Below are 16,166 nucleotides of genomic sequence, written 5' to 3' on the forward strand. Positions count from 1 at the left end.
AAAGAGAGAGAGCAGGGGAGGGGAAGAGAGAGAGGGAGGCAGAATCCCAAGCCGGCTCTGTGCTGTCAGCATGGAGCCCAGTGCGGGGCTTGAACTCACGAACTGCCAGATCATGACCTGAGCTGAAATCAAGAGTCAGACACTTAACCAACTGAGCCCCCCAGGAGCCCCCCAGGAAGGCTTCTCTTCATGGAGTCTCTACACCAGGTAGTCTTTCTCTGGATAACTAATTGGTGGGTAACTCTGATTAATACAATTAATTTAACCAGTTGATTCATTAACTCATGGTTGCTAAAGCCCAGAGTGACACATCCTTCTTTTGCATACTGACACTGTGTAAATATATGTCTCATCAGAGACGCAAGAACCATCTGAGGTCTTGTCATTGGTGTAGTGAGGAGGAACGGAGAAGGGACTGTCTCTGCCACTCTTCATTTCAGGAGACAATTGGACATCCCAAAGCATTCATCCATCTCACTCTTCCTTCTTGTGTACCTACTATGGCTCTGACTGACATATTCAAACATGACCCTACCCCCAGGTACTGGCTCCATCTGCTACCACGGGGCACTTCAGGAAATATCCTTTTCTATCCCAGCCACATGGAGCTGGCTCCTCCTAAGGAATCTCTCTGCAACACTCAGTGATGTGCTGCAACGAGCTCTTCCCAGCTCCACATTCTGTGATGCCATGTCGGTAACTTGAGATCATCCACCATGGGAATATTTACACCATGGAAATTGGTGGCAAACACTGTAAATCAAGACTTTTTTTTTTTTTTGCTTTGTGTTGTTTGTTGGTTGGCTGGCTTGCTTGTTTGTTTAGAGCAAGCCGGTTGTTAAACATTTTTCAGCACACCATTGCCAATATCCACATTCTCCATTCTTTCCCTTAATATCCAGTCTTCTTAGCTGGCCAGACTCTGTGAGAGAATGAGATTTCAAGAAGGAAAAAAGGTGACAAAAGTATAGTTCAGCCACAATGTTCGGTCTGGGATGAGGATTGGATGTTGAGTACTGTTTGATTAGGTCTGTCTCTAGCTGGCTTTTATTTCTCTTCCAGTGAACAGTACGTGCTTTTGACCCCATCACAGAACAAGATGATGGCCGGGTCACCTCTTCAGATGATTCCATGTACTCCCAGGTGTATTGTCCTGTCCCCTTTTAGAATGGCCAAACCTTACCTGGGTCATTGTGAAGAAACATGGGAAGGGTTGCTTCCCTACATGCTTTACATACACGGTCCCCAAGGCTTATCCCTGCACAGAAAGGTCACGATTGGGACATATTCTGTAATGAATATTTATTACAGTGTCAGGGATAAGGTACTTTGCAAGATCTGTGGATGCTATTGGTGACAATGAAGATGAGATTACAATCTTCACAAAGACAAAGACTATATGAGTTTCCCTTGCCAATGTTGACCCAGCATCAGACACAATACCCAGTAAATATTTGTTGAATAAATTCAATGAAGAAGGAGGAGAAGTAGGAAGATGAAGGAGGGGTGATGGAAAAGAAGAAAACATAGCATCCAGCATAGTGCCAAGAAGGAACATTGCTGGGTTTTTTATATGCAGGCTATCTCTCTGAATCTCACAGCAACTCTAGAAGGTAGGTCTTCATTTCTTACAAGAGAAAGCTGAAGCTTAGTGGAAATATCCTATATTGCTGATGATGCAGGGATTCAGGCACTCTCTTTCATATATTATTTGAGATGGAAAATGAAATGCTAAAGACTTTTGAGAAAGCAAGATAGCAGCCAAAATTTAGCAAGATTTTCGATGCCTTATGCCCTTTAAACCAATAATTCCATTTCTAGGAACTTCTTCTCCAGAAAAGCCTCAATCTTGTGCCTGAAGAGGGATGTACAGGGCGCTCATGGAAAATAGTAAGGTTATTTGCCTTGGCAAAAAAAGTGGAAATACTTGAATGTCCAATCAGCAGGGGAATGGCTTAAAAATTACTATCCATCTATTCTATGGGATATTGTGCAATTTATAAAACCAGTGATACAAGACATATACTGGAATGGCTAAGACAAAAAAGAAATGGAAAATACCAAGTGTTGGCTTGGATTTCGAGCCTTTAGGGACTGTTGGTGGTAGGCCAACAGTGGTACAACCCATTGGAAATGGTTTGGCAATGGCTACTGAAGCTATATACATATACATTGTCTGATATCCAGCACTTTCACGGATAAGTGTGTACCCAATAGAAGTGTGTACATGTGTTCATTAAAAGGCTTATATTAGGGGCACCTAGGTGGCTCAGTCAAACATCCAACTTCAGTTCAGGTGTAGTTCAGCTCACAGTTCGTAAGTTCAAGCCCTGTGTCAAGCCCTGCATCGGGCTCTCTGCTGTCAGAGCAGAGCCAGCTTCAGATACTCTGTCCCCTTCTCTTTGCCCCTTCTCCTCCCCCCATCTCAAAAATGAATAAACATTTTCTAAAGGCATATACAGTACTAGATGTATATAGCTCCATGCCTCGTAATCTCCCAGGAAAAAACTAGGAACTATCCAAATGTCCATTACTAACAAATTGGATAAATAAACTGTGATATATTCACAAAGGGGAATATTATAAAGCGTGCATCCTCGATAGGAGCAATATTTGACCTCCACAGGGGAAAAATTGACTCTGGGGAAGTAAAATATATATATATACAGATATACATACCATATATAGATATAAACAGAGAGAGGTAGATATATGACAGATCCGTAGATAGATATAGATATATGGTATGTCGGAAGTATTAAACTTCATGGAGGGGCAATTAAGTAAAGTATCTAAAATGGCTTCTTGTGAGGAGAAAATAATGGAAAAAAAGATTGAAAAATACTATTATAAAGCAATAAGATTGAGGACCTGCAGACATATGCAAAGGAAGATTGAACCTCACAAACATAATGTTGGAGTGAATGAAACCAGATACAAAAGAGAGCACACTGTATGATTCCATTTATATAAAGTACCAAAAGCAGGGGAGCCTGGGTGGCTCAGTCTGTTAAGCATTCGGCTCTTGATTTTAACTCAGGTGGTGATCTTATGGTTCATAGGATCCAGCCCTTCACATTTGGGCTCTGCTGACAGTGCAGAGTCTGCTTGGGGTTCTCTCTCTCTCTCTCTCTCTCTACCCCTCCCCCCATCTCCCTTTCTCTCAAAATAAATAAATAAGGGGCGTCTGGGTGGCTCAGTCAGTTAAGCGTCCAACTTCGGCTCAGGTCATGATCTCATGCTTCGTGGGCTTGAGCCCTGTGTCAGTCTCTGTGCAGACAGCTCAGAGCCTGGAGCCTGCTTCAGATTCTGTCTCCCTCTCTCTCCACCCCTCCCCTGCTCACACTCTCTCTCTCACCCTCAAAAAATAAATAAACATTAAAATAAATAAATAAACAAACAAATAAAACTTTTTTTTTAAAGTATCAAAAGCAGGAAAAGTTCATCTCTACTGTTCTATATCAAGAGAGTGTTTGGGGAAGTCAAGGGCAGGGTAGTGACAAGAAAGGAAGCAGGAGAGGGAATCCAGGGGCAGGAGGCTGTTCACGTTCTTTCCTTGATCAAGTCCTGGTTGCATGGACTTGGTATGTTAAATGTGTGAAAATTCATTGCACATTCATGATTTATGCTCTTTTCTGCATGTAGGTTATTCTTCAACTAAAAAAAAAAATTTTTTTAAGAAAACCAAAGATGAGTTTGTTCCACACAGAGCGACATGGAAAGATGACCCAGACGTAAATTGTGTGATGACCCAGTGAACAAAGCAAGTAACAGAATGATTTGGTGGAATGAGCCAATAGATATATATCACAAACAGCTATAAATATGTAAGTCAGTGCAGAAATGGGGACCTGGAGAAAAATTGCCCAGTTTCGTGCCTGGGTTATCTTGAAACAAAAGGAATAATTGGGGGGGATGAGAAGGTTTCCGTTTCTTTTTTTTTAACTTTGCTATTGTGGTAAGATACACATAACATAAAATTTACCATTTTAACCATTTTAAGTATACAGTTCAATGGCATTACGTACATTCACACAACCATCCATCTCCAGAAACTTTCCGTCTTGCAGAACTAAAACTCTGTCCTCATTAAACATTAACCCCCCATCCCCTGGTGCTCCCCATTCTACTTTCTCTCTCTGTGAATTTGGCTACCCTTGGGACTTCATATAAATGGAATTATACAGTATTTGTCCTTTTTTGTCTTCGGATAACGCCCTTGAGTTTCGCCTGTGTTGTAGCCAGTGTCAGAATGTCCTTCCTTCTTAAGGCTGAGCAATATTACATCACACGGATACACATATTTTGTCTTATCCATTCATCCATTTCTGGACAGTTGAGTTGTTTCATCTTTTGGCTATTTCAAATAGTGCTGCTCTGACACTGGTCTACACATATCTTTTTGAAACACTGGTTTCAGTTATCTTGTGTGCATACCCAGTAGTGGAATTGCTGGGTCAAGTGATAATTTTATGTTTACTTTTTTGAGGAACAACCATACTGTTTCCCACAGTGGTTGCGGCATTTTATAAGAATGTTCTGGTCTTGTGGAGTACGTGTCAGTGTGGTTTGAATATTCTACTTCTAGATATAAGCCCAAGAGAAATAAAAACATACATCCACACAAAGATGTGTGTACATACTAGTGTTTATAGCAACATCACTTTTTTTATTTTTTTAATATAATTTATTGACAAACTGCTTCCATACAACACCCAGAGCTCATCCCAACAAGTGCCCTCCTCAATGCCCATCACCCACTTTCCCCTCTCCCCCACCCCCCATCAACCCTCAGTTTGTTCTCAGTATCCAAGAGTCTCTTATGATTTGCCTCCCTCCCTCTCTGTGACTTTTTTTCCCCCTTCCCCTCCCCCATGGTCTTCTGTTAAGTTTCTCAAGATCCATCTATAAGTGAAAACATATGGTATCTGTCTTTCTCTGACTGACTTATTTCACTTAGCATAATACCCTCCAGCTCCATCCCTGTTGCTGCAAATAGCAACATCATTTATAACAGCCAAAAGGTGGAAACAACCCAAATATCCATTATGGATGGATAGATAAACACAATGGGGTATAGCCATAGAATGGAATATCATTCAGTCATAGAAAGGAATGAAATACTGATACAGGCTACAACATGAATGAACGTTGAAGACATCATGCTAAATGAAAGAAACCAAACGCACAAAAAACCACATATTCCATTCATGCAGAATGTCTAGAACAAGGAGATCTATAGAGTCAGAAAATAGATCAGTGGTTGCCTAGGGTTGGGAGGTATGAGTGGAGGGAAGACTGGGGGCAATAACTAAAGGGCACAGGTTCTTTCTGAGGTGATGAAAATGTTCTCAAATTGGCTGTGGTGATGGTTGCACAACACTGAATATAGTTTTAAAAAAATGGATTATACACTTTCAATGGATGGATTGCTTGGTACATGAATTACATCTTTTTAACTCTGCTAGCATAACATAAAATAAAATGAAGTGAAATAAAGGCTGAAAAAGAATCAAGGAGCAAGGTTGTGAGGAAGAGAAGACAGCAGCTGAGTCTGCTGATGCAGATGAACCAGACCCTCTGGGGCTGGACCCTCGTGGGTTTGAAGGCCAACTGTGTCAATTTCTGGTTGGGTGACCTGGGGCAGTCATTTCACTTCTGTGAGTCAATTTCTGTTGGGAGCAACAGTACTGATCTCTTGGGGCAGTTAACACTTGATGAAACAAGAAACAAGTGAAATTGGTATTATCTGCCCAGTTGAATGTGGATGGGATGGAAGGGAGCATAATGATGGACGTGATGGATTGATGGTAGCCTGATGAGCTGGACCCAGGGGTTGCTTTGTGGGTGGGCTGATGTAAAAGCTCTGGCTGATTTTAATTCACTGCCTCAGCCTCCTTAGCAAGGGGGGTGTTGGTTAAGCTTCGTCATGACTCATGCCAGGGCGTTAGGTTCCATCTGGTCACCAAGGCTGTGCCAAGGGTGTGTCCCTCCCACCATGAGGTTTCTTGAGTGACAGAAAACTCACTTGCAATAAAGGGCCAGATGGCTGTGCTGCCCAATTTATACACAGGCCTCACGGGAGAAACACTGTCAGCTCCTTCTCCAAAGTCAGCACGTGGACCTGACCCCTCCTCGGTACTTAGCCCTGTTGGCAGTTAGCAGAGCACCAAGACTTGTCCTGTCTTTAAGGAGCAGCCATTTCTAGAGTCAGTAAGTAATTTAGCAGATATTGGTTCTCTCTACCCTCTCCTCTCCTCTTCTCTCCTCTTCTCTCTTCTCTTTTTCTTTTATTCTCTCCCTCTCCCTGCATGAATGGATGCTCTGGCAGTTTTGGCAGAACTGAATAAACTTCCGTCCATCCATCTATCCATCCATCATCCTTTCATTATTTGTTTGTTTATTATTTGTTTACTCAACAAATTTCCTTGGGCACCACCTCTGTGCCCATTCCCGCCCTGCCTACCCTGATGGAGACAGAGATAAGGAAATTCGGTTTTCGACCCTACAAACTGAGCTGCCTATTCAGCCACCAGAACAAGAATCAAAAGCACTGCTGCCACACAAGTATAAACATGCAGTGCCACAGGAGTCTGGAGAAGGGAGAGGCGGCTTCCACTGGGTTAACAGGGATGGTAAAACCTTCCTTGTTGGGCCATTGCTGTAGGGCACCTAGTGCTTTTCCAAGGTCCTTCTCAGATGGGAAAACCAAGTCTCAGAGAGGAGAATAAGATGCTCAGGGTCACACAACTGGGAAGGGACAGGAGCAAGATTAATTCTGGTTTATCTGGCTCCAGAGTCCATGCTTTTTTCACTTTTTCTCTCACAGTATTTGGTTCCTCTTCCCTCACAGCACTGGCTCGTGTGTGTGTGTGTGTGTGTGTGTGTGTGTGTGTGTGTATACCCCCACACATGTGTGTGCAGGTGTGTGTAAGAGAGAACAAGAGAGATTTTTTTCTAAGATTTTATTTTAAGTAATCTCCATACCAAACATGCAGCTCGAACTCACAACTCCAAGATCAAGAGTTGCATGCTCCACCAACTGAGCCAGCCAGGAGCCCTGAGAGCAAGAGGGGTTTAATATTCATCTCTGTCATAGACCAGAGCTACATGAGGGTAGGGAGCATGCCCATATTATACAGTTTATTCCCAGTGACTGGCATATAATAGGCACCCAGAAACAATTTGCTGGATAGATAGATATGTGGGTGGGTTAGTGGATGGATGGATGGATGGATGGATGGATGAGTGCATGGCGGGGGGAAGTCATAGCAGATGTGATTCATCCAAATTGGCAGAGAAGGGTCTTGACTAGTAAAGACACATTCCAAGCTGAAGAGGAAGTGTAAGAAAAGGCAAGGAGGTGAGACAACACCAAGAATATGGCAAGAGTCAGATTCTCTTCAGCCAGAAAGTAAAACAGAACTCAGACATGAGAACAAAGAACTCAGACAGATGTTCGGGCTCAAGGCAGAGGGAGGAAGGTGGATTGATCTGTTTGGATTAGAAACACACTGGGACAGTTTTAAAGCAGTCTTCCCCCACTTTGATGACATTGTCATTTTAAACCCAATCCCAAAGCGTCTCCTTGTTGATGTATCCCCAGCCTATCAGTTCCTGGGCAGCATAGGGGAGTACATGGGGCCACTTTCCCCCTCATCAGTCCAGGGCCTTCAGAGGGAAGTCCAGTCTGTCACAAGCTGGCGAGGGTCTTGAGAGAGGGATAGGGAAAATTCCAGGGGGATGGATGGCATCTCAGTGTGGGCTTAGCAGGAGTGTCATCACACTAGAGAAGACACACTTCACTATTCCCCTCTCTTGACCAGCTCTGGCCATGAACCAAGTCCCCCCTCCCCCCCACCGGGTTTCTATTCAGTCACAAAAATCCAGATAGACAAACTAGTCTGTTCCCTGAGCCCCTCTGGCTTCCCTTGGAGACCTTCACACTATCTTCTCTTAATCCCCCAGGATCAGCCAAGAGTGCAGAGAGCCGGACTCAGGATCAGAGGAAACATGAGCAACCCTCAGCCTTTGGAGGAGGTGGGTTGGGTGCAGTTTTGGGGAGAGGGGTGGGAGCATCTGGAGAGAAGGAAGGTAAGGAGGTTAATGCTTCAGAGATATCGGAGAGGGTGAAAAATCGTGATATGGATTCAGAGCTGGAAGATGCTTTGTGATCGTTCAGATGAAGGGGGGGGGAAAACACAGAGATGGAAACCAACTTGGGGTGGAGGGACCTTGCTTTACCTCTCTCAGCCATCAGATTCTTAACACTATGGTTGATAGTGAAGATAAGAAAAGAAATTTTGACCCCAATATCCTTCTTCTTCAGACAGGACAAGGTAGGATCTCAGTATTACCTTCAGAAATTTTGAGACCTCCTCAAATGAGAGAGTGATGCTCAGAACACTCTTAGGAAGGACGGAGAGACAGACGAAACCACCAATGTGACAGCTGGAAGGGACCTTCACAATCTCCTATGAGCACACTCATTGTCTGTGTTTGGAAATTGAGGCTCAGATAGGAACAATGACTTGACCAAGTCCACAGAGCTAAAACAGAGCCAGATCCCAGGTTAAGGTGCTAGACTTGGCAAATAAAAATAAAGGATACCCACTCAAATTTGAACTTCACTCTGACAACAAATAATCTTATAGTATATAAGTATATCCTATGCACTATTTGGGACATACTTATATTTTTTTTTAAACTTGATTTTTTAATGTTTATTTATTTTTGAGACAGAGACAGAACAGGAGTGGGGGAGGGGCAGAGAGAGAGAGGGAGAGGATCTGAAGCAGCATCCAGGCTCCAAGCTGTCAGCACAGAGCTCAACACAAGGCCCGAACTCATGAACCATGAGACCATGACCCGAGCCAAAGTCGGCCACCTAAACAACTGAGCCACTCAGGCGCCCCACAAACTTATTTTTTTATCTGAAATTTGAGTGTTACTGGGCATCCTGTATTTTACCCAGCAACCCAAACCCCAGGCCTCTTTGGACCACATCTTCTGCTTCTCGTTGACCTCCCTACCCTTTTGATGATCTTTGTCAACTCTTGGCCCAGGAGGTATACGACATGTCAGGCGCCCGCTTAGCCCTGACACTGTGCGTCACCAAAGCCCGGAAAGGTTCGGAGGCAGACTTGGACGCCCTGGAACGCATGTTCCAGCAGCTGGGATTTGAGAGCACCATGAAGAGAAACCCCACCGCCCAGGTATTGTGCCCCAGGCCAGTGAGCGAGGGGGCTGGGCCAGAAGGTGGGCTCTGGGGCCACACCTGAGTCTGGCCATTCCTCTTGTTCCAGCAATTCCAGGAAGAGCTGGAAAATTTTCAGCAGGCCATGGACGCCCGGGATGACTTCATCAGCTGTGCTTTTGTGGTGCTCATGGCACATGGGCTGGAAGGTCGCCTCAAAGGAGAGGATGAGAAGATGGTTGAACTGGAAAACCTTTTCGAGGTTCTGAACAACAAGAATTGCCGGGCCCTGAGAGCCAAGCCGAAGGTGTACATCGTGCAGGCCTGTCGAGGAGGTGGGGACAAAGCCAAGAACACAGAATCCAGCCCAACCCCAGATCCACAGCCCCAGCTAAGCCTTGGGTTGCCAGTCCGTCTTATGATCTCCTTTCCTCCTCTGTCTCTGACTTTGCCTCTTCCTCTTCTTGGTGTTTCAGAACACAGGGACCCCGGTGAAACAGTAAGTGGAGACAATATCGTGATGGTCGCCAAGGACAGTCCCCAAACCATCCCAACGTACACGGACACCCTCCACATCTACTCCACCGTGGAGGGTATGAGTCCCCAGTGGGCACAGGGTGGTCTCCCACTGTTCCTCACCCACCACTCCTGAGATGTTCCTCCAGGACCCACCTTTTCCCAGGGCCTCTTGCACCACACACACACACACACACACACACACACACGCACTCCATCTCCCATCGGACCTCTCTGAGCCCTCTTCTCTGGAATCCTTAGGGTACATCGCATACAGACATGACAAAGAGGGCTCCTGCTTCATCCAGACTCTGGTTGACGTGTTCACAGAGAGGAAAGGACCCATCCTGGAGCTTCTGACAGAGGTGAGTTGGGACAAGGTACCTGGAACCCTCACCCAGCCTGAGCAGGGAGGCTGAGCCTCTTCCAAACCTTACTGTGCTTTCACCCTCTCCTACCCCTAGCCCCAAATCCAACCTATTCCCCAACACAGAAAATAGAATACCAATATCCTAGCAACAAGTTTCCTTAATGCAGAAAATTCCAAAGCCCATGGTATGTGAGATAATTTAGATGAAATACAGGTAAATTTCTGTAAATAAAACCCGTAAGTTGAACCGTTGGTTGAGAAAACTTTTTTTTTTCTTCTAATGTGTCTTCATGGTGGATTAGGGAAAAAAAACATAACAATAATGTCCAACCAATGATTCCCTAGAGATTATGGTATAGGGTGAGACAATAAAGGTCTCCCATTTTAGGACGTGGAAACCCACCTACCTTGTTCTCTAACCTTCTCCTCATAAGCCCACTACATCAATTCCCCCAGGGACCCAGCCCCAAGCTGACCACGTCTCTTGCTTCAGGTGACCCGGCGGATGGCAGAAGCAGAGCTGATTCAGGAAGGAAAAGCAAGGAAAGTGAATCCCGAGATCCAAAGCACCCTTCGGAAACGGCTCTATCTGCAATAGAAGTACAAAGGGCAAGGAGGGGCTGTCTTTCAAGTGTTCTCTCTGCCCCACAGATATTTAGAGGCAGCTCTTACCCCATCCCTAAAATCTTTTCTTCTCAAGGCCAAGTAGCACCCAGCCCCCTCTTTCATCACACTCCTCAAACAGATCCTCCTTCCATCTGTCCCTGTCCTTCTTAAAGCAAGCCAGCTAAAACATAGTACAAGGGCACAGCAATAATATCACCTTCTTCAGGCTGGAATCTCTATCTCTATTAATGCAACCTAAGAGTACATTCACTTCTCCTAGTTTCTGCTCCTATCTTCAACTGAAACCCTTTCTTTCTCCTATTGATTACACCTAGACAAATGTTACTGGATAAAGCTCAAGATACTCTACTGATAAACCAATGTCCACTTGCCCCCTCCCATCCCAATCAAACTTCCACTGGCTCCTGAATCTCACTTGGAATGATAACCTCCTCTTAAGAACTATATCCATTTCCATCTCCCAGAGATTCCCTCCCTACCCCTGGAAATTCAGTAAGGCAAGAATCATTCTCTTTCCAAGACTCCTCTTCCTTAGCAAAATGGTGCCTTGACATGATTCTCCTTTTAGCTTATGGGCTCTCTTTGGCTAATGGAGCAGTTTCACTCTTTCTGAGTCTCTCCCTACTAACTAATGCCTCCAAAGGCCCTGGACTCAGCCTTCTCTCCAAGAAAATCCATCCATGTATTCATTCTCAAGGCTTCACTTTTAACCAGTCTGAATCAGAGAATGTTGGAGCTCTGTCAAATCCTCTAAAGTCACCTTCTTACTTTTCAGACAGTAAGATAGAGACCCAGAGAGGTTAAAAGGCTTGTCAAATGCCACACAGGTCGTCAGTAGGAGGGTCAAGGTCTGGCTTCCAGCCCAGCCCCCTTGCCACTGCCTGCTAAGTCTTGAACCATCAAAACACTTTTCTTAATTTTTTTAATGTTTATTTAATTTTGAGAGGAGGGGACAGGGGAGGGGCAGAGAGAGAGGAAGACACAGAATTTGAAGCAGGCTCCAGGCTCTGACCTGCAGCACAGAGCCTGATGCAGGGCTCAAACTCACAAACCATGAGATCATGACCTGAGCCAAAGTCAGATGCTCAACCGACTGAGCCACCCAGGTGCCCCAAAACATTTTCTAATTAGAGGAACTTTCTAAGAAAAGTTTTCTCTACTTGGAGATAGGAGCTCCTTGGAAGACCTACAAGCCCTCAATACCCAACGGTCAAGGCTACCTGCATGGGATTCCAACACTGGGCTGGAATTTGAACCAGATCTCTGCCTGCCGAGTGTATGATTCATGTCTCCCCATCTCCAGCCTTGACCTTCCCTACTGAAATAACCTGTGGGCACATCTGCCATTATTGGAAATTCATGGTTAGAGATGAGTCTTTTCTTCTAGTTCCTCCTCCAAGTGTTCCCTGGAACCCTCACTCCAGACCCCAGGTTCAGAATTCTGCAGTTACCTCACACTCTCCTCTTCTTGCACCCTTCATATGCCACCAGGCACCGTGTCCAGCACAGCTTGACTTTGAAACCGTTCTCACATCTGTCTTCTCTTCCCTTACAAGTCACTCTTGAGGCTCAAGTCCATCCTCTGTGTCTGCATCTTTTTACCAGCTTCCTTCTTTGCCTCTCTGCCTGCCCATCTCACCCTATCTCTGCCCTCCATCTACAATTCACCTGCCTAGAATGCTCAAGAACACACAATGGTGCCCCATCATTTAGATATCAAGGCCAAACCCCACATCCTGATTTCTCACACGCTTACAATTCCCCTTTGTACCAGCAATCAGCTAAACTCCTCTCTCACCTCCCCCAGTGTGAATTCACTCCTCCAACACAAATGTCCCTTTACTCATTCCTGTTTCTGAGGCTTTGCTATCACCATTTCACTAACCGGGTGCCCTTTCTCTCCCTTCACTCCCTTTCCACTACCTCCCACCCATACATATTCCAAAGAACCATTCCCAACATTCTTTATAGTTTATTCTCCACTCTCACCCAGGATGAGACACTGATGATTACAAGACTGAGGGCGGGAAGAAGTCTTAGATCAACATAATGGAGGTTCAATAAACAGATGTCAAACTATAAAAGTATGTCTGGAATCTGCTCTGTGCTTGAAATGTGAGGCCGATGTGAAATGCATTATGGATTTGGTTTCTTTTTCCCAACGGCCCAGTGCCTCCCAGGCATGTCCATCATGAACAGAGAATCAGGAGTTTCATCTATCTCTTTCATAAAAGCAGACGCGTTGGGAATTTGTGAAGTCAGCAGCCACATTTCCATTCCAAGTGGATATATTTTACATGACTGTCACCACGATGTCATCTCCAGAATGTTCCCAAGGAAGTATCCAGACACAGGACTGTAGCTTTTCAGAACCATAAGGGACCCTGGAGATCAGCTAATTACAGGATCACAGATATTTAGTAAGTGTATTACTGTCTCTTATCCAGGAGCCCATGGCAGGCATGACTAATCAAACACACCTTTCCTACTGAAGTCAAGTGTAGCTTCAAAGTATTTCTCCTCTTAGAACTCCAGGAAACATAAGCAATTCATTAGTGAGGGACTTATCTAGAGTCACCAAGTTCTTTCTTTTTTTTTTAAGTAAGCTCCACACCCATCATGGAGCCCAACGTGGGGCTTAAACTCATAACCCTGAGCTCAAGACCTAAGCTGAGATCAAGAGTCTGACACTTAACTGACTCAGCCACTCAGGCACCCCTAGAGTCACCAAGTTCTTTTTTTTAAAATACATGAAATTTATTGTTAACTTGGTTTCCATACAACACCCAGTGCTCATCCCAACAGGTAGAGTCACCAAGTTCTTAAATTGGAAACCCAGGGCCCCTCATTCTATAATAGTGCAGTAACAGTCATGGCAGCTGTGAGGGCTTTGTCCATGGGAGTGGCAGAGCAAGTGGCTAAGGCAGGGTTGAGTATACACAGAGCCAAGGAGATCTGGGATAATGCATTTACTGAGTCCTGTTCACCCACCCATGTGGTCCAAACACCCAAGGATTCCAGAGTCTCCAAATAAATACAAGGATCGACCAACTGTGCCCCACTTGGCAAATCCAAATTTTTTTACAGGTTGATTTAATTTTGGGAGAGAGAGAGTGTGAGCCAGGGAGGGGCAGAGAGAGACAGGGACAGAGAATCCGAAGTGGGCTCTGTGCCAACAGCAGCGAGCCCCAGGCATGCCTTGAACTCACACACCATGAGAGTATGACCTGAGCTGAAGGCAGACACTCAACCGACGAGCCACCCAGTTTTTATGAATAAAGTTTTATCGGCACACAGTGATGCTCGTTCATTTACACATTGTCAATGGTTTCTTTTACCCTGCAATGGCGGGCTTCGGTAATTATAACACATAACATATGGCCTGAAAAGCTGAAAATATCAACTCCCTAGCCCTTTTCAGAAGTGTGCCAACCCCCATCCTAATGTCTTTCCAACAAATTCCCATTTTGCTGAAGTCAGTTACTCATCACCAAGAACCATACCTGATACAATAGGCGACAGCACTGAAATCAATGGCTTAATTCTTCAAGACCCCTGATTAAAGATCTCCCCCAAGTACTTAGTAAGGATTTGAAAGTGTATCCTGGAAGTTTATTGCTGAGTATCAAGGGCAGATCCAAGTTTTGCAGGACCTGTACAATTGGTCCAGGAGGAGTTTCTCCCTAAGAAAACTACAAAAATACCAACACAGAATTAGTACAGCCATGTGAGTTATCAGGTCTCTCCCAAGGCCCTGCAGGGGGCCCATGAAAGTGAGGTACCTGTGGCTTATGCTGTGTTAGCTTCACATAAAAACCCACCTCTGTCCACCATCTGTTCTCTAAGCCATTCTCCCAACAGCAGCAGGGATGGTCATTTTAAAATGAAAATCGGGGGGGGGCATCTGGGTAGCTCAGTTGGTTAAGCATCCAACTTCAGCTCAGGTCATGATCTCACGGTTCGTGAGTTCAAGCCCCGCATCGGTCTCTGTGCTGACAACTCAGAGCCTGGAGCCTGCTTCGGATTCTGTGTCTCCCTCTCTCTCGGCTCCTCCCCCGGTCATGCTCCGTCTCTCTCTCTCTTTCAAAAATAAATAAAAACATTTTAAAAAATTAAAAAAATAAAATTAAATGAAAATCGGACCTGCCATGAAACTTGTTTTATTTTTTATTTAAATTCAAGTTAGTTAACACAATGTGTCTTGGCTTCAGAAATAGAACTTAGTGATTCATCACTTACATATAACACCCAGTGCTCATCCCAAAAAAAGTGCTCTCCCTAATGCACCCATTTAACCCTTTACCCCCACCCACCTCTCCTCCAGCAACCCTGTTTATTCTCTGTATTTAAGAGTCTCTTGTAGTTTGCCTCCCTCTCTGTTCTTCTCTTATTTTCCCTTCCCTTCCCCTATGTCCATCCATTGTGTTTCTCAAATTCCATGTAGGAGTGAAATCATATGGTACTTGTCTTTCCCTGACTGACTTATTTTGCTTAGCATAATACACTCTAGTTCCATCCATGTTGTTGCAAATGGCAAGATCTCATTCTTTTTCATCGTCAAGTAGTATTCAATTATATGTATATGTACATAAACATATACACACCATATCTTCTTTATCCATTCATCATTCGATAAACATTTGGGCTCTTTCCATAATTTGGCTATTTTTCATTGCTGTTATAAACACTGAGGTGCATGTGCCCCTTCAAATCAGCATTTTTTATCCTTTGGATAAATACCTAGTAGTGCAATTGCTGGGTCATAGGGTAATTCTATTTTTAATCCTTTGAAGAACTTCCATAGTGTTTTCCAGAGTGGTTGCACCAGTTTGCATTCCCACCAACATTGCAGAAGTGTTCCCCTTTCTCTGCATCGTCGTCAACATCTGTTGTTTCCTGAGTTGTTAATTTTAGCCATCTGACAGGTGTGAGGTGGTACCTCATTGTGGTTTTGATCTGCATTTCCCTGATGAGGAGTGATGTTGAGCATCTTTTCATGTGGTATATATATACAATGGACTACTACTCAGTGATGAGAAAGAATGAAATCTTGCCATCCAGCTTTCAGCGGTTTCCCAATGTGTGCTCCCATGTTCTCATCTCCACCCCAGTAAACTTGACCTTCTATTTTTCCCAGAATAGGCTCTCTCTCACCTCAGGTCTCTCTGCCTAGATCATTCTTCCCAAATACTTTATCCTTCATATCACAGCTCAAGTATCATTTCTTAAGAGAAGTCTTGTCCATTACCCCAGACAAGATCAATGTTTACAGTTCTTCGTGGACTTTTCCTTCAATCCACAAGTCACAGCAAAATTGCTACTTAATGGCACCAAGACTAGACTTCTGTTGTTATAAGTCAATGAATTTCAGGGGTCATTTGTTACTGCAGCATACCTAATTTATGTTGACTGATACACCAGACAATATTGAAGGCCTAAAGTGGAGGATCCAGGTTA

The 16,166-nt window shown here is 44.4% G+C and overlaps 1 protein-coding gene across 1 annotated transcript; it reads left to right on the forward strand.

Moving 5' to 3' along the window:
• The first annotated feature begins 8,013 nt into the window (after positions 1 to 8,013).
• Positions 8,014 to 10,680, forward strand: CASP14 (caspase 14). The gene is made up of 6 exons (XM_007088319.2): positions 8,014 to 8,040; positions 9,066 to 9,215; positions 9,306 to 9,531; positions 9,673 to 9,789; positions 9,974 to 10,077; positions 10,576 to 10,680. The coding sequence occupies exons 1-6, from the start codon at positions 8,014 to 8,016 to the stop codon at positions 10,678 to 10,680; spliced, it is 729 nt and encodes a 242-aa protein (XP_007088381.1).
• Positions 10,681 to 16,166: the final 5,486 nt, after the last annotated feature.

Source organism: Panthera tigris, chromosome A2 (genome assembly GCF_018350195.1).
Source record: "Panthera tigris isolate Pti1 chromosome A2, P.tigris_Pti1_mat1.1, whole genome shotgun sequence".
Lineage (NCBI taxonomy): Eukaryota > Metazoa > Chordata > Mammalia > Carnivora > Felidae > Panthera > Panthera tigris.